The sequence below is a fragment of the Pongo pygmaeus genome, chromosome 11 (genome assembly GCF_028885625.2).
Source record: "Pongo pygmaeus isolate AG05252 chromosome 11, NHGRI_mPonPyg2-v2.0_pri, whole genome shotgun sequence".
Taxonomy (NCBI): domain Eukaryota; kingdom Metazoa; phylum Chordata; class Mammalia; order Primates; family Hominidae; genus Pongo; species Pongo pygmaeus.
Genome location: NC_072384.2, coordinates 125,420,712 through 125,439,020, shown reverse-complemented (window position 1 = coordinate 125,439,020; position 18,309 = coordinate 125,420,712). Strand labels below are relative to the sequence as shown.

The 18,309-nt window shown below is 38.5% G+C and overlaps 1 protein-coding gene across 6 annotated transcripts in view; it reads left to right on the top strand.

Annotated features, from left to right (window-relative positions):
- The window catches only part of DOCK10 (dedicator of cytokinesis 10), a 274,133-nt gene that overhangs the window by 138,259 nt on the left and 117,565 nt on the right, over window positions 1-18,309 (top strand). For 5 of the 6 annotated variants that reach the window (XM_063648413.1, XM_054477379.2, XM_063648412.1 and 2 more), the window contains exons 4-7: window positions 5,101-5,183; window positions 14,949-15,021; window positions 15,295-15,417; window positions 15,675-15,809. In XM_063648413.1, the coding sequence (XP_063504483.1) occupies window positions 5,101-5,183; window positions 14,949-15,021; window positions 15,295-15,417; window positions 15,675-15,809 (414 nt within the window). Of the gene's footprint in view, window positions 1-5,100; window positions 5,184-14,948; window positions 15,022-15,294; window positions 15,418-15,674; window positions 15,810-18,309 lie in introns of those variants that run through there. The other variant, XM_063648414.1, reaches the window with a different exon arrangement.

Sequence of the window (18,309 nt, the reverse complement as noted above, 5' to 3'; positions counted from 1 at the left end):
TATGCCTTACATGAGAGCAATGATTGGATCATAATAGTACCAAGGTGTTTTAGTACCATCCATCATTCATGTCCTGACAAATGACTTGTGAGATCTAGCTGGGAAATTAGAGTGCATGTTCCCAGGTCAAAAAGTCTACTTTTATAATTTATTCAACTGCCTTAACACAGCACATTTTGAAAAGAGAAACCAACTATTTTGGTTCACTTTCAGTTTACCATGAATAAAGATACTGAATGAAAATTTAGGCTACTGTAGTTCAAAGCAACAAAATCGTCTTAAAATGATTTTCCCCTGGATTGGCCCTTGATATGACATTATATTTTACAAATGGGCATGCATGCTTATATACATAGTAACACCAGCTTATATCAAGTAGTATTTTTTAAAAACCAGAATCAGTTAAATTAGATCTATTAAATTAGATCGTGCTGTGATTTCTGAAACTGAGACATTCTTATATTTACATTATTTATTTTGCCCAAATTCATTATTTGTACTTCTCCCTCAAGAGTGTGTGGTATAATTTTGTTTGTTTGTTTGTTTTGTTTTGTTTTGTTTAAGACGGAGTCTCGCTCTGTCGCCCAGGCTGGAGAGCAGTGGCGCAATCTCGGCTCACTGCAAGCTCCGCCTCCTGGGTTCACGCCATTCTCCCGCCTCAGCCTCCCGAGTAGCTGGGACTACAGGCGCCTGCCACCAAAACCGGCTAATTTTTTTTGTGTTTTTAGTAGAGACGGGGTTTCACTGTGTTAGCCAGGATGGTCTCGGTCTTCTGACCTCATGATCTGCCCGCGTTGGCCTCCCAAAGTGCTGGGATTACAAGCGTGAGCCACCGCGCCCAGCCAAGTTTTTAAATATTAACTGTTCAACTGGTTTGTATACTGCAGAAACTAATTATTACACTTTAAAAGAACACATAGTGTGATCTAGTTGAAGAGCAAAAAAAAAAAAAAAATGTTTTCAGTGCCTTTTCTCTTTTTCACTAAAATGTCAATGTGTTGGGTGACCACACATCCTGGTTTGCAGGAAGTCTCATGTTCTAAGGGTCAGCCTTGCTAATAGTGCCTCCTTTCATTCTGAAATGTCTCAGTGTGAACAATAAATTATCTGGCCACTCTTTCAATGCATAATTTGCCTAAACTCAATTTCATGATGCTTCATTTTCAACATTTATACAATAGCCACAATTCTCAACTTTATAAAGAACGGCATGAATACTAAAATTGCCACCATCGTTTTACAAATACAGAATTATTTCCAGTGGTGACTAAGGGCCAAAATGAACACCATTTATGCTTGCATTAATCTTTCTGGCAAGAAACTAGTCAGGTAATTAAATAAACCTCTATGGACAGAAAGAAAAATAATTTGCATCTAAAACAAAAATCTGTTACCTGCTTATTACTATGTAGTCAGAATTCAATAATCAACCCTTTTACGAGATGAACAAATTGCATTGCCAAACCCAAATTGCTATTTGAGGTATATAACATGATTTGAATTGATTCTAATGATTCTCTGAAGCAGAGGAACAAGGAGAAAAATGAAATATTTTCTTTACAGCACCTTAGGGTGTTCTTTATAATAGCCCATTCATTTTTAAACATTTAGATTTTTAGAACTTTCAAAGTATCATTTGTAGTCATTTCCAGAAGAAAATGATATAGATGATCATTGATTTAACAAATAAATATTGAATGTCCACTATAAATAAAACCTCATGCTGGAGTTGAATGTCCTTTTAAAAGGCTGTGTCTAGATGAGTGAAAACAAGAAGATAATTCCAGCTGCTAGAATCCACTGTGTGAAACTAGGACCCCAAGGCTCTCAGTTCATGGTCAGACAAGGACTGGACCACGTTATCACTCATGTGGAATCATGGAATCTACCTGGTGAAGTAGCAACATTTCTCCATCTCCTTCAGAATCGCCTGTAGTACTTTTTACAATGTAGATTTCTTGGCACTCCCTCTAGAGATTCTGATTCCATGGATCTCAAGTGAGACCCAGGAGTCTGAATTTTAATTATCGACTGCAAGGACCATGGACATATACGTTTTAAGAAACTCTATCCTTACGGCACAAAAGCCTTTGACCATGTTGACTTTGGCCTGCTTTTTTGGTGTCTAAACACATACAGGCAGAGATGGCAAGCATAAAGGCTGACTAAGCAAACATAATAAATGAAAAAAAGGTGAGCCAGGACATCACTGTTTGGAGTAATTAACCATCTCAGAATTCTCTTGCTCAATATTCACAGTCTTTGCCTTTGAAGCTGACTGTGGCAGCCTCCAGTTGAAAGTGGATGAGGAGCTGGCATTTTGAAACAGGTGCCGTGGGCTGGGAAGTCAGTAAGGGAAAATTGGAGTCATTGTCTTACTGTAACAAGCAGAGTTGTAGCCTGTGACTTTGAATTTGCAACAGATCATTTCAGCTTAGTTTTTGGACAAAGAGGAGCTGTAGTCATAATTATAATAGTTTTTAATGATCTCCTTAGAGTGACTGTGTGGGCTGGAACAAAGAATAGAGAATAATTTTCTATGCGTAACATTTCCAAAATGCCATAACTATGTAGGAGAAATGGTTATGTGTTTGTAAAACGCACTGGCTTTCTCAAAATCACAGAAATCACAGATTTAGAATCATTCTTAGGAGTCATCTAGTCTAACTCTGATTCTCATCTACCCACCACCAGATATATAAGGCCTAGCAAATAAAATATAATACCCACCACCAGATATATAAGGCTACTCCAGAGGCTGAAGCAGGAGAATGGTGTGAACCCTGGAGGCAGAGCTTGCAGTGAGCTGAGATCGCGCCACTGCACTCCAGCCTGGGCAACAGAGCGAGACTCCATCTCAAAAAAAAAAAAAAAAAGGCTCAATTTTCCTCTTATTTCCAGAAACACGTGCTTTGCAGAATTGGCTCAGGCATCGGCAAGTTGCTACAGCTCACCATACAGTTTTGCTCAAATTCCCCATCCATTCCAGTACTTCCAGATCCCCTTACTTCCCTTTTACTATTCTTCTCTACATTCATCTGTCTTGCCACTGTTTCGTTTTTAAGCTCTCCTTTTGTCCTGCGTTCATAGCTGTCATCCTCCCACGCCCACCTCTGTCCCAGAGTCACTCCTTGTTTTGTCCTCAGTCCCCAGTTTGTGTGTGGGCACCTCCCTGAACAAATAAAGCCGTGGTGCTGAGAGAACTCCAGGCCAGAGAAATCCAGAACAGCCCCGTCCCCTCTCCCTGTGTTTTTCATGCATCTCAAGCCTCATGCCTGGAACATGTGTTCTCCGTCCACCTTTCTATGATGCCCACTAGGCCACCCCCCTCCATCCTTTCTGCAAAGGCAGTGCTAACGCTTTCTTTGCTGCAGCAGTCCTGTACCTTACCTATTCCCTTCTTGCTTACAAAGACAATCACAGGTCTTTACTCCTCATAGTGCAATAGGTTTATTACTCTTCATTTTCCCCCTAATGCTAAAGAACAGGTGTTCATATAATCCCAATGATAGCTGCTTACTCCCCAGAATCATGTAATTTTAGAATAGAAAGGAGTCTCAAAAGCCATCAGGTGAAATCCCATTACAGATCTATGATCAGTACAGTGCTAGGTGCATGGTAGGTGTTTGGAAAATATTTGCCATCCATAAATATTATATATATAATCAGCCATTACGTACCACTATATGATAACTATTTTGTGCCATTAATGTTTCTAAATCATTTTTGCTTATCAATTATTCACATCTGTTTACAAAATCTATGAATAAACTGGAGATCATTATGTTAAGTGAAATAAGCCAGGCACAGAAAGAGAAACATCGCATGTTCTTACTTACTTATGGGATCAAAAAATGAAAACAATTCAACCCACAAAGAAAGGGAGTAGAAGGGTGGTTACCGGAGGCTGGGGTGGAGGGGAGGTGGGGATGGCTAATGGGTACAAAAAAAATAGTTAGAATGAATGAATAAGGCCTACTACTCGATAGCACAACTGGGTGGCTATAGTCAATAATAATTTAATTGTACGTTTAAAAATAACTAAAAGAGTATAATTGGATGTTCATAACACAAACGATAAATGCTTGAGGGGATAGACACCCCATTTTCCATGATATGGTTATTACACATTACATGCCTGTATCAAAACATCTCATGTACCCTGTAAATATATACACCTGCAATGTACCCACAAAAATTAAAAATAAAATAAAACAAAATAGAACTATGAATAATCACAGAGAAAGACTGTGCCTTAGAAGGCATGAGATAAAACTGAAAAGCTAGTTTCAGGCTAACAGGAGCAATGATACAAAATGGAAAAGATTGGTTACTGAAGTAAGAACAAGAAGGAATGGGCTAAAGTCATGACAAAAGGCTCTCACATAAATAACATCTTTTCCTACGAGAACTCTTAGATCATGTCAGGGCTTGCCAAGGGAAACTGAAAAATGATGGTTCTTGAGGTTAGCAGCATATCTGGTAGGATTCAGGGGCAATTAAATTAGTTTTTTGATAGAGTAAAATAGAATAAATATGTTAAATAGTTCCTCCTATTTAATGGAAGAATGGAATGGAAATGGTTAGATTTCCATGGGGAATTGGAAATGATTAGAAAGAGCAAGCTCCTTACCTACCTTTAAGTTGCTAGCATTCACACCACCCCAGAGGCACAAGACCTGTCTTCGTGGTACTTTTTGCTTAGGCAGCTGATTTTTTTTAATGTTCTCTTTTTTTTTTTTTTTTTTTTTTTTTTTTTGTGAGACGAAGTCTCACTCTGTCACCCAGGCTGGAGTACAGTGGCATGATCTCAGCTCACTGCAACCTCCACCTCCTGAGTTCAAGCTATTCTCATGTCTTAGCCTCCCAAGTAGGTGGGATTACAGGCACCCGCCACCACGCCCGGCTAATTTTTGTGTTTTTAGTAGAGACGGGGATTTGGGGTTTTGCCATGTTGGTCGGGTTGGCCTCGAAATCCTGATCTCAGGTGATCCACCCGCCTCGGCCTCTCAAAGTGCTGGGATTACAGGCAAGCGCCACCGCACCCAGCCTTTTAATGATAATTTTTCCATTAATAATTGTCATTTTTCTTTCTTTTAGGCTTGTAAATTTTATAGTTCCCAGTGGCATGTGGTAAACTACAAATATGAACAATATTCTGGAGACATTCGACAGCTACCCCGGTAAGAACCTGTTATGAGCACTTATTGGTCTTTTCCAAATATAGATGACATCCTCTGTTCTAGTCCTGCCATTGTTCATGAACACACGTACATTAATCTTCTGTCAAGGCACATTCTCCAAAATGTATAAGTAAGAGTCAAGATAGGACATTTTGTTCAACATGTGTAGCTTGCATTTTCACAGAGTTTGGATTGAGATATAAATATACTCATTTAATTTTTTAATGTAGTTTTGACATTCATTTATCATTGTATTATTATTTTGTGAGCTGTTTTTTCAATAGCAGGCACAAGAGGTTTAGAAAAGTACCATATGGCCGAATAGTTTTTCTGACAATATTCTGTATAGCATTCATATTTGTTACTTGTTTCATGCATTTTCATGCTGGGATATCAGAAGTCATGAAAATAAACAACTTCCACGAAAGATATATATATATATATATATACACACACACACACACACACACACACACACACACAACCAAAAGGAAAATAAACACCTAATTTTGTTCCTGACTCTCAGGAACATAAGCCTTTGGAGAAAGTAATTTTGTTCTGTTTCTGCTCAAAAGTCACCTGCACAGAAAAGCTCACCTGACTACCTGAACAAAAATAGAAATTAATTCAGTGTCTGTTTCCCCTTCTACAGTAAAAGTCCCCAAAGGGCAGGGACTTTTCCCTGCAGAATCCCCTGCAGGCCTGTAAGAAGAATGTCTGGTGCATAGTAGGTGTGCAGTACTATGATTACTTATTGGACGAACAAACTGAGTAAATGGCAAATTTTAAAATCTAATGTTCCTGGATGGGTTTGGAGTTGCTCATATTTAAAGAACTTCCTTGAACTGGTACCACCCAACTCACTGGTTCATCAAGCTAAGATTATGTAAATAATTCAGAAAAACACTTGAAACAATCAAGTTAAGTTTTTATTAACACTTTCCTCAAGTGAAGCACTGAGATGATACGCATTGGATCTAATTTTTAATAGATGCATGGTACAGAATTGGGAACCACTTTGCTATATTTCCTGTGGCCCCAGAAGCATCTTTTCAAGACTTGTATACTTGGAAGCACTGCTCTCAATTTCTGAATGTGGAATTTGAAGGAGGGATTATGAACTAGATTTAAGAAGGTGACATTTGATCTTGGATATGAATCAACAGTAGCTGCCAACACGGCATCTTGGGAAAGGATTCTGGAGAAGCAGCAAGGCAAAGACCCTGAAGTGGTGGGAACCAGTATGGTTACTTGAGTCACGAAGGCTAGAGCTTAAGGATGGAAGGGGCGTAGTAAGATGAAACCAAGGACCTTAGGCAAGGGACCCTGTGTGCCCTGGAAAGGAGCTTGGATTTTACTTTCATTGCAACAAAAGCCTTTGGAAATTTCAACCAAGGGTGTGGCATGATCTGGTTTACCTCTTTGAAAGAACTCTTGGGCTACTATATGGAGAATGAGACCGCAGGGGTGGCAATCGAAGAAAAAGACAGGAGGAGGCCATTTATTTTGGGGTTTCATTACCGTGAAGAGAAAAAAATTATGTCCCTTCTAAACTGCAAATCTTTTTTGAAAACACTGAACAGTAACGTTTACCAGATCTTTGAGCATTCTTTTAGACTTGAGTCCCTGCTGATAGACAAGCTCTTGCAACTTCATGTTGGGAAGGTTCACCACACCCTAAGCTTTCGTGAGTAATTGTTACATTCAGAATGTCTGGGTGTTCATGACATACTTTTTGTAGGCACAACTGAAAAGCAAAGCATCTTTTAACATCAGGACTTCCTCTTTCTGAAAATAGTCCTGAGAAGTGGTTACAACTCGGAAGCTGTGTCTAAGAAGTTGGGAGACTGCATCTCAAGTTGAGAGGATGGAGACAGCCGTATTTAGCCGTCCTTTTAACTAAATGTGTTCCCACCATCTTTAGGTCCATTACATTCTTCAGTGGCTGTATCCCCAAACACTTTTCATCTTTCCTTATATTCATGATGCTGTAAAGAAAGAAAGCAAATTAGAGATTTCACATTTACAGTATTCTTCGTCTGTTAAAACAATGGAGAAAGCATCTCGAGAAAAAAACAGTCCTGGACATTATTGCTAAATTGCGATTCTCATAGTTTGCAAGATTAATCTCATGAGAACAAATAAAAAAATTAACTGAAGTATTGTTGAGAATTTCCCTTACTTTAACTAAAGAAAGTGGAAGTTGATACCAAGAAAGGGAAGAATCAGACTGCCACAAAGTAAGAAACTTTATGTATTCAAACTGAAAATCAGAAGTTCAAAAATATAACCCTTTCAGATACACCCCAGAACAATGAAGATGAGCACTGAACAGCAGAATTATTCTTTAAAATGATTTTACAAAGCTAAGCATTCCCCTCTAAAGACTACATGTATTTAGGTCAGTAATGGAAACAGACAATTTACTTGGGTCTTCTGAGGCTAATAGAAGTAAATCATTTTCATACCTCCTGGATTAGAAGAATTCTCCTATGTCTGCTACCAATTTAAATTGCTTATTTCTTTTTATGAGTTGCTGAGACTGCAAAATGAAAATTTGCAATTATAGAAAAGCAAAAAAAAAAGGTGAAATTTATTCTTTAAATTTAAATGCGTATTATTGACTCTTAAGATTTTCACTTTTTTTATTTTTAAGCGAGGGTCCATAGGAAGATACTGAAGAGATAGATGACTTCAGGCTAGAATGGAAAATGTAAGCCTTTACACACTAGGAATAGAAATCAGCACTGAACTTGGAGATCCCAGAAGAAAAAAGCAGCATAAAAATATATGATGCCACTGATTTCATTAATCCACTGGGTAAAATACAGAGATGTGTGACATATTAAAAATTTTTACCATGGTCGATTTGATAGAAAGAAGATGTAAGGAAGAAAAATTCATAAGAGTATAAATTGTGACTAAAGATCAAATAAAGTGTGACCAGCTTAGCTGGGCTGAAATAGAACAGTTTTGTTTTTTTTTTAATAAAAGAGCATTTTCTTGAGTGTCTACAGTGAGCCAGAATGTGCTGGGTGTCATACATGCATTATCTCATTTAATACTCATAACCCTATGGAATAGGAACTGAATCCTCGTTTTATAGCAGAAACTCAGAAACTGAGAGGGAATTTACCCCAAAACTTACAGCTGATAACTGATGGGGCACTCAAGCATCCCCACACTGGGCAATCCAGGTCATTTGGTCAGAGAAAAGAGAAATGAGGCTGCCTATAGTTACTACCAATGTTGGATGCAAACACCAAAGGGTAAGGTCTGGGATGAGCCCTTTATCTTGGTATCCCTGAGGCTCTTAGAGACCACACAATGGTCCTGGGGGAAGAATTTTAAAGTCAATAGCCACAAGTGCTGATCTTTTCATGACCTTTAAAAGAGAGAAGTCATTGCATAGTAGCCCCACAAACATGTGACTGAGCTTGAAGATTGCTCTTTAAACACAGGAGGCTGTGCCTTGTGGCTTATTAAAAACTGGATTGGGAAATAAGAATCTTCAGTAGCCCTCAAGCCTCAGCAATGATCCAAGCACTATCTGCCTTTCCTGCCCAAGGGCATTGGACAGGCCTCCCTCCAGCAGCCCTCCCTCCTGCACTGTTTCCAGCCCCTACAGCCTTCCTTCCTGGATGCTCCACACTTGGCCCCTCCTCAGAACCTGTACTCTTGCAGCTCCCCCTGCCAGGGGATTTTCTCCTAGGTCATCACACAACCTGCTGCTTCTCCTCCTCAATTTAAATGTTACCTCTCGAGAGAGGCCATCCTTGAAGAGTCTTTCTACACGTGGACTTTGACATTTCCACAAGGGTCACTCTTCGCTCTTCTCCTCTTCAATTTTTTTCTTTACTTTCTTTCTTTCTTTCTTTTTTTTTTTTTTTTTTTTTTTTTTGAGGCAGGGGTCTCACTTTGTCCCCAGGCTGGAGTGCAGTGGCACAATCTCAGCTCACTGCAACCTCCACCTGTCAGGTTCAAATGATCCTCCTGCCTTAGCCTCCCAAGTAGCTGGGATTACAGGTGTGGGCCACCATGCCTTACTAATTTTTTTGTGTTTTTAGTGGAGACAGGGTTTCATTGTGTTGGCCAGGCTGGTCTTTAACTCCTGACTTCAAGTGATCCACCATCCTCGGCCTCCCAAAGTGCTGGGATTACAGCCGTGAGCTGCTGCACCCAGCCTTGATTTTCTTAACAACCATTTTCATTCAGAGAAATTATCTTATTTCTGCTTAATTCATGATTGACTCTCTCCTCCCCTAGAATGTAAGTAAGCTTCCTCAGTTCAGGAACATATTTTCTGATATGTGGTTGACATTACTGCAGCTCCTCTAGGTGCCAGGTAATATCTGGAAACTGGAATGCTGAATGGCAAAGGAGAATGGCCCCCAAGAATTAAGAGGGCTCTCAATAATGCACATTGAATTTGATCAAGCAAACTCAGAATTAAGAAAAGCCACCAATGAAGTGGCATGCTTACATTCACTACAACCCTAGCCCCAGATCTGACTTAAGTTGACACTCTCTGGTCTGCATAGTTTTTAAAAGTGAAGATTAAGATCAGCATGGATATGGCTAGGGACTAGTGGGGTTGGCTGAGTTTTGCTATTGACTTCATTGGTATTCTCTGTCTCATATCTTCTGAGTTATTTTTGAATCATTAATACTTAAAGTGGATGTTTAAATAAAGTTTTATTTTATTAAAGAAAGAGTATGGAGATGTCATAAGTTGTAATATAGTGTTAAATATGACATTTGGGAAATTCCTAAAATTATTTCCAATCATTTGTCTGAAGCTCTCTTCTCTCTTTTCTAAATCATCTGTTCTTCAAAAATATCAGGGAAAAATCACTGATAAATTTTTACTCAACCTTTACTTTGAGAATGGTTTATATGTATCTGTTGTGCAATTTTTTATTATCTTTACTATAAAAAAGAATCAGTTCAGAAGACATCATTTTTAGTGACTCTATGTATAATTTCAACACTTTCAAATTTTTCACATATCACTTCAAAAGTTTTTTGCAAATTTTAAACCTAGGAAAAAGTTAAAAGATTGGCATGCAATGAATCCCACTAGTCCCATCATCTAGAATGTGTCTTTTATGTTTTGCTATATTTGTTTTATTATACAACCTGTCCATCCATCCACCCATCCATCCATCCATCCATCCATCAATCCATCCATCATCCATCCTTCTAGACATCTATCAATGTTTTATTTTTTGGTCATTTTAAAGTGGAATTTAAAACATTAACACACTGCCTCTCTAAACTCTTCGGAATGCACACCGCATAGATGTCTGCAGTTCATTTTTTCTCTTTTGATATAAAATTTACGTACAAGAAAACATGCAAATTGTAAGTGAACCATTTGATAACTTTTGACCACAGTACACCTGTGCAACTCAAACCTCTGTTGAGATAACAGAACAATGTTATCACCCCCAAAGAGTTAACTACCACCCCTCCCTGGTTAACCCTTACTTCTCCTTTTCTCTCCCCCAAGAGACAATCAGTGCTCTGATTTTCATAACCGTGAAATCATACCATGTCTGTTCTTGTTTCTAGCTTTTCTTACTCAGCACAATGCTTCTGAGTGATATCCATGTTGTTGCACGTATCAGTAGCTTCTTTTCCTTTCTGAGTAACATTCCTGTGTGTGGATCTACTGTAGTTTGTTTAGCCATCCTTCAGTGACAGACACTTCTGCGGCATTCTGAACTGAGTTGGTCATAAGTCACTAAATCTATGGGCTTTTGTGAAACTTTTGTGAAATTTATAGGCTATCTCAGTCATTATTTCCACTTCTCAACTGGGAGATTTGTGAAAAAAACTTTCACAAGCATTTAGCCTTTTACGTTGAAATTCAAGAGAACCTTACTTTGTTTCATCACTTTTTTGTTTTTACATCATTACTAGTTTGAAAGGCTTTCTCTCCTCCTTGTTTATAAGTATCTTGCTGAAATTTACATTAATGCAACGCCTGGCCTGTATTGTGATCCACAGTTATTGAGAACAAGTACCTACAAAATTATTCTTTTGGAAGGAAGGATAAGCCATGCTGGCCAAAGAGGACAGAATAGGAGGTTCAGAAACAAATACCATTGCATCAAGGTCAAATGAAACTGATGGAATGACTAGCACGGGGCCAAATGTTGACATTCCACTTTCAAGTTTGTCTTTGTTGCCTCTTCCTTGGTTTTTCCCGATTCACTCTTTTTTCATTCACTTGGGATGTTTCCTCCGTTCTTTCTTTACTGCTGTGCCACCATTTTAAGAATCCTGGAACACTCATCTTCTGTTCTCTGCAGACAGGGTACCTCGAGCAATTGCTCTGAAATCAACCATTGGAACCTTCCTCTGAATCTCAGGCAACATGTCACCTCTCACAGGAGTGGGGGAGAGGGAAGGGTTGTATTTACAGGCTTTATTTTTGCCAATCAAATTAAAAGGTGAGAGAGACTGCTTCTTGTTCAGAGCATGTTAGATGGTATTAAGGAGAAAAGGAATATTTTTGGTGGGGTAGCAAGAATTTCCCAGTGATCCTAAAAGAACTCTATGTCTTCTGCTACCTCCTCTGCCATCCCATAAAGTTGACCCTGACCAAAAGAGGCAGAACAAGTTAACATCAGTGCAGGCAGCACTGATAGGCTTGACTATCTCTAAGGCTCTGCAAGAAGAAAGGATAACCTCCTTTGGAAGAGAGAAATGGCAGCAATCTTACTTAATGTGCTTATTAAAGATTCACCTTTCCTAAATGCAGCCTTCTAATACCATCTCTTAAAAGTGGTTACAATGATAAATTCCATGTTATGTCTATTTTACCACAATAAAAAACACTTCTTATCAGGAATGGAGAACATGGTTCTGATCTCAGGCTTTTCACAGTTTAACAGTGAGGCCAATGTTCCTTTTGTGCTCTAACTTTCCCTGCTGAAAATGAAGGGAGGGTAAGCATATTTTGAAGCCCTTACTTAACACCTATGTGAGTGCACAGCATAGCAATTTTATGCGTACTTAAGTCTAAAGAGCCCTGATCATTCACCTTCCTATCTGGAGTACCATCAACATAGGAAATAATTTCTGATGTGAGTACCAAATGCACTTCTGATCTTTCCTTTCTCAATAGTCAGATTCAGAGGTTGCTTTTACACAATATAAATAATCTTAAAACAAATACCATTTTATTATCTCTGCATATTTGATTTTTTTAAGATTCCACATATAAGTGAGATCGTACAATTTTTTTCTCCACGTCTGGCTTATTTCATTTAGCATAATGTCCTCCGGGTCCATCCATATCATGGCAAATAGCAGAATCCCTACTTTTTAAAGCTGAATAATATTCCATTTTACACACACACATATTAATATATACATACACAGATATGTAGTCACACACATATATTCACACATACATATTCACACACACATACATACACACATATATATTCACACACATACATACAAAAACATATATTCACACACATACATACACACACATATATTCACACACACATACAAACACACATATATTCACACACATACATACATGCACATTCACACCACATATGCATACACACATATATATTCACACATACATACATGCACACACATATATATTCACATAAATATATACACACATATATTCACACACATATACATACAAACACATATATATTCACACACGTATATACATACACACACAGACACACACATATACATTGAAACATCCTAAGTGTCCATTGACACAGGAATGAATAAAGAGAATGCTATACACACACACATATTCACACACATATATACATACATACAAGTATATTCACACACATATATACATACACTCGTATATATTCATATATACATGCACACACATATATATTCATATATACATGCACACACATATATATTCACACACATATACGTACAATACATACAGACACACGCATATATATTCACACATGTATAGACACACACACGCACACACATATATGGAAACGTCATAAGTGTCCATTGACAGAGGAATAAAGAGAATGCTAGACACACACACACACACAAACACACACACACACACACAGAGGCACATATTAATATATTAAACATTCTCTTCATCCATTTCTCTTTCAGTGGACACTTAGAATGTTTCCATATATTGGCTAGTATGAGTAATGCTGCAATGATGACGGGAGTGCAGATATCTTTATAAGCTGGCGACTTTATCTCCTTCAAATATATACCCAGAAGAGGAATTGCTGGGTCATATGCTAGTTCTATTTTAAATTTACTTAGAGACCTCCATACTGTTTCCCATAATGCTTGTAGCAATCTACATTCTCACCAACAGTTACCAGGGCTGAGAGGAAACAGGGAGAAGTCCATGAACTGATGCAAAGTAGCACATGTGCAGGATGAAGTCTAGAGAGCTAATGTGCAACAAGAGGACTAAAGTTAGTGAAATCACATTGCATTAGTGATTTTGGTTAAATCAGTAGATTTTACTGCTCTTGTTACAAAAAAGTAACTATTGAGATGATAGCTATGTTAATTTGCTTCACTATAATACCATTTTACTATCTACATGTATCCCTCCCATACCACCATGTTGTAAACCTCAAGCATACCCAATAAAATTTACTTTAAAAAAGAAAAACATCCCATGAAATTTTTATACATGGGATTTTATATAGTAAAGGGGGCCAAACAGCTAGACATCAAGAAATGCCCGTACTTTGGATGGTATTGTCTGGTTTCCATTCAACCATTAGTTATGAGATAGAATCAAGCCAAAGAAAACTTATTTATGGTTTATTTTACCCTTTATAAAACCAGATGCACACTCTTGCTTCTCTGAGCTGGTCGGAGATGTTGCAACTTAAATAGGCTTTCTAGGATACTATGGAAATGCACAAAGTAAGTTTAATTGCTACCAGTCCCTTTGGTGCACATTTTGAGGAGGCCATGGTTAGGGAGCAGCACAGCCTAGTGGCCCCAGTACAGACTGGTTCTCAGGGTCATGGTTCTTCAGGGCTGGGGCTCTTCCATTGACTACTGTGTACCCTTGAGTATGTCACATACAGATGACACAGAAATGACAATGAAAATATCACTACTTATTAAGTAGTGATTCCACCTACAAATGTGGGGGAAGGAAAATAGAAACTCCCCAACCTTTCAAATTGTCCCGCTTGCCTACATCTAACTCAAAAATGTATGTGTAAATTTATGTAATTAGAAGGCCAAATGCCAGTGGCTTATGCCTATTATCCCAGAACTTTGGGAAGCTGAGGTGGGAGAATAGTTTGAGGCCAGGAGTTCAAGACCAGCCTGACCAACATCACGAAACCCCATCTCCACAAAAAAATACAAAAATGGTGGCACATGCCTATAATCCCAGCTACTACTGGGAGGGGGTGGGTGGTGCTGAGGCATGAGAATCGCTTCAACCTAGGAGGTGGAGGTTGCAGTGAGCCGAGATCACGCCGCTGCACTTTAGCCTGGGCAACAGAGTGAGACTGTCTCAAATATATATATAATTAGTAACTCCGTGGTTTAAAATAGAGATTTATATACTGGAGATAAGATATCATGGCAGAGGAAAGTTAATACTTCCAAAGGAAATGAGACACTCAAAAGATTACATTATTTTACAGAAATTTGTAAAAACACCAGCACCATAGTTGTTATTGTTACCTGGGGAGCAACTTAAAATGAAAGCAGTCTCCAATGACAAATCAGAATCTTTTTTTTTTTTAATATCAGAGCAGAATACAAACCAGAGAAGCTTCCTTCACATTCCTTTGAGATTGACCATGAAGATGCTGATAAGGATGAAGTAAGTAAATAGTTGAAAGTGAGATGTTTAAAACATGAGGATAATTAGTTTCTGTCTTGCACTAAAAGTCTCGAGTTCTGACCGGTTTGTTGTAAGTTGTAGTAGCTGTTGGTGGTAGGGCTTTTAGTCAAAATGAATCACGTTTGTTTTGAAATTGAACATGCTTATTTAAGATGAGTCAAAGAGAGGAGAAGGAGTCTCTTTTTTAAATGCAGTGTCTAGGATCTAGGATCCACAAAAGATGGCTGTCATGCTAATATGCCTTTCCTACAGGATACCACTTCCCACTCATCTTCCAAGGGGGGTGGAGGAGCGGGAGGAACTGGTGTTTTCAAGTCCGGCTGGCTCTACAAGGGGAATTTTAACAGCACCGTGAACAACACCGTTACTGTTCGGGTAAGGAGACATCAAGACTCATCTTTATCTCTGTCACCCTTCTTAACACTCCCTCCTCTGGTCACAGCACAGAAGAGAGCCATTTGCATTGAGTTTATGTTTCATGTAATATTTTATTTATGAAGAAGTAGGATGCTCTTCTCTAGAAAAATGTCCTAGAAATATAGCACTCCTGAAGGAATTAGAATAATTCTAATTTCTATGAGTAATAGCACATTACAGTTTGAATATCTCCTTATATCTTTTCCTTTATTTAGTCATTCAAAAAGCGCTACTTCCAGCTGACTCAGTTGCCAGATAACTCCTACATTATGAATTTTTACAAAGATGAGAAAATATCCAAAGAACCCAAAGGATGCATCTTTTTGGATTCCTGCACAGGAGTGGTGCAGGTGAGTAGACATCCCTTTTCCTCCTTGGGATTTTTTTTTATTTGAAAAGTGTATTTAACAAATATTCGTGGAGTATCTGATATGAGCCAAGAGCTGCTCTAGATTCTAAGCATTCTGTGAAAAACAAGGCAGCCTGGATCTCTGCTTTCACAAATCTTACTTTCCAGAGAGAAAGAAAAACAGGAAATAAGCAAAGACATGAATAAGCAGAATGGAATCAGCTGGTAAATTTTTCAATAAAGAAAATAAACAGAGAAACAAAAGGGAGACAGAAGAGTGGTGAGGCTGAAAAGGAATATGCTCTTCTCAATGAGGGAGAAGAGCATTTTTGAAGAGAGATAATTTGATCTACAGACTAAAGAATGAGCAGAGGGCCAGGCGCAGGGGCTCATGCCTGTAATCCCAACACTTTGGGAGGCCAAGGCGGGTGGATCACTTGAGGTCAGGAGTTGGAGACTAGCTGGGCCAACATGGTGAAACCCCATCTCTACTAAAAATACAAAAATTAGCCAGATGCAGTGGCACAGGCCTGTAATCCCAGCTACTGGGAAGGCTAAGGCAGGAGAATCACTTGAACCCAGGAGGCGGAGGTTGCAGTGAGCCGAGATCGTGCCACTGCACTCCAGACTGGGTGACAGAGCGAAACTCTGTCTCAAAAAACAAACAAACAACAAAAAAAGAATGAGCAGAGGCAGCAAGTTCAAAGGCCCTGTGGCAGAGGCAAGTCTCAGATATTCAAAGACAAGCAGAAAATTAGCACCCATGTTTGCTGCCATGTAGAGAACCCCTGAGATAATGAAATTCAGTAAAATAATATGCAAATGACATAGTATTAACATATACACTTCAAATATGTTATTTTATAATTAGGTAATAATGATAGAGTAAGTTGACAGTGTACATATGCAGCATCTTTCTTCTAAGAGGTGATTTTCTTCAAAGACAAGGATTCCATTGATTCCAAAGGGTCTAATTTCAGAAACAGACATAGTGCTTTTAACAAATAATGTTCTGTAAGCTATTGGTCTTCAAATTACTGTCCTTAGTATGAAATTCAGCATGGGCCACTGTGGCAAAGGGAAGCAGAATAATTCCATAGACCCCATTTGGACATTTGACTTTCAAAACGCTGCTTCCTACTCTGATGAAATAACTGACTTTATTTCCTTTTATGTAATCATGGGAGCAATCAAAAGTGTGTTAGCAACCTTCCCTCAAATTTCACAATGACACTGGCTCACTGAGGTCCAGGACTCTATTTCTGGTCACAGGCCAGTAGAGAAGTACTTTCTGTTACCCTCAAACCTCAGCATTCACCTAGCTTGTTACGAGCTGAGATTACATCACAGACCACTCCTGGAGGCCCTTGGATATGTGGATGCAAGTAGAGTTCTCTCCAGTCATTTAGTCCTGGCCTATTTCTGGATGGTTTATTTGTTAAAATCTGGAATTCTTCCAGGAAGTAATAAAGCTGAACTAATTAACTGTTTCTGAGCACTCTGCTACAAGTGAAAGATAATTGCATTTTAACACAGATGCCAGCTTTCCATATGGAAAGGGCAATAATGACCTTAAGGGAGGGTGGAAGCTATTTTCTATTGTTGGTCACAAAGGACACTTTTTGGCCTTAGAAACATGAAGTAAAATGTTAGCAGTAAAGATCAATAACTGCATTTTATAGACATTGAGCTGAAAATGGCAAATATTATCCTTTCCATTTGTACTTGAAAGCTTTCTCTAGCAAATGAGTCATCATTTTTTAAGAAGTACCATTGTAGTCTTTTGTTACATATTAAGTTTGCAGAAACACAGGTTAATATGCAATATTTTTCTTCTTCAAAGAATCATAGAACTTACTGCTCTAATCTGATCTTCCTATGGAGGAACTGCTTCTCCATCATCTCTTACTTAGATTGTGTTTCAGTCTCTGCTTAAACATTGTCATGGAAAAAAAGGAGTGTTGAAGGGAAAACACAAGCTTGGGATTCACGCAAGTCCGCATTTAAATCCTAGTTTTACCGTTTACTACCCAAAGACTTTGAGTAAGTTACTTGACCAATTTGATCTCAGGTTCCTCATCCGTAAAACTAGAACAATGTGCTAATATGTGAAAAGAACTGGGAGATAGTGTATTTAGCCTTTCTCCCCTAATTCTTCCATTAATTTCAAAGGTCATAACCTAGGATATAGACATTCCATTATGGGAAAGCCTTCCTAGAAAACCTTGATTTACGTTCCGGATATTTTTTCCTAAGTGTGTTAATTTATCTATGTCTTTATTTATTCATTAATCTACTGATTCATTCAACAAACCCACTTAGTGCCTATGACATGCTAGAAACTACACCTAGGTGTGGGGAAGTCAATTCTTTATTGAAGTCAGAATCAGAGAGGGGCATTGCTACTTGCTCACTATCACACAATATCTCGAGAGTGATGATGGAGGTATGAATGGCAGAGCCCATGGAATGCTCTGGGAACATGAAACAATGATGAACTC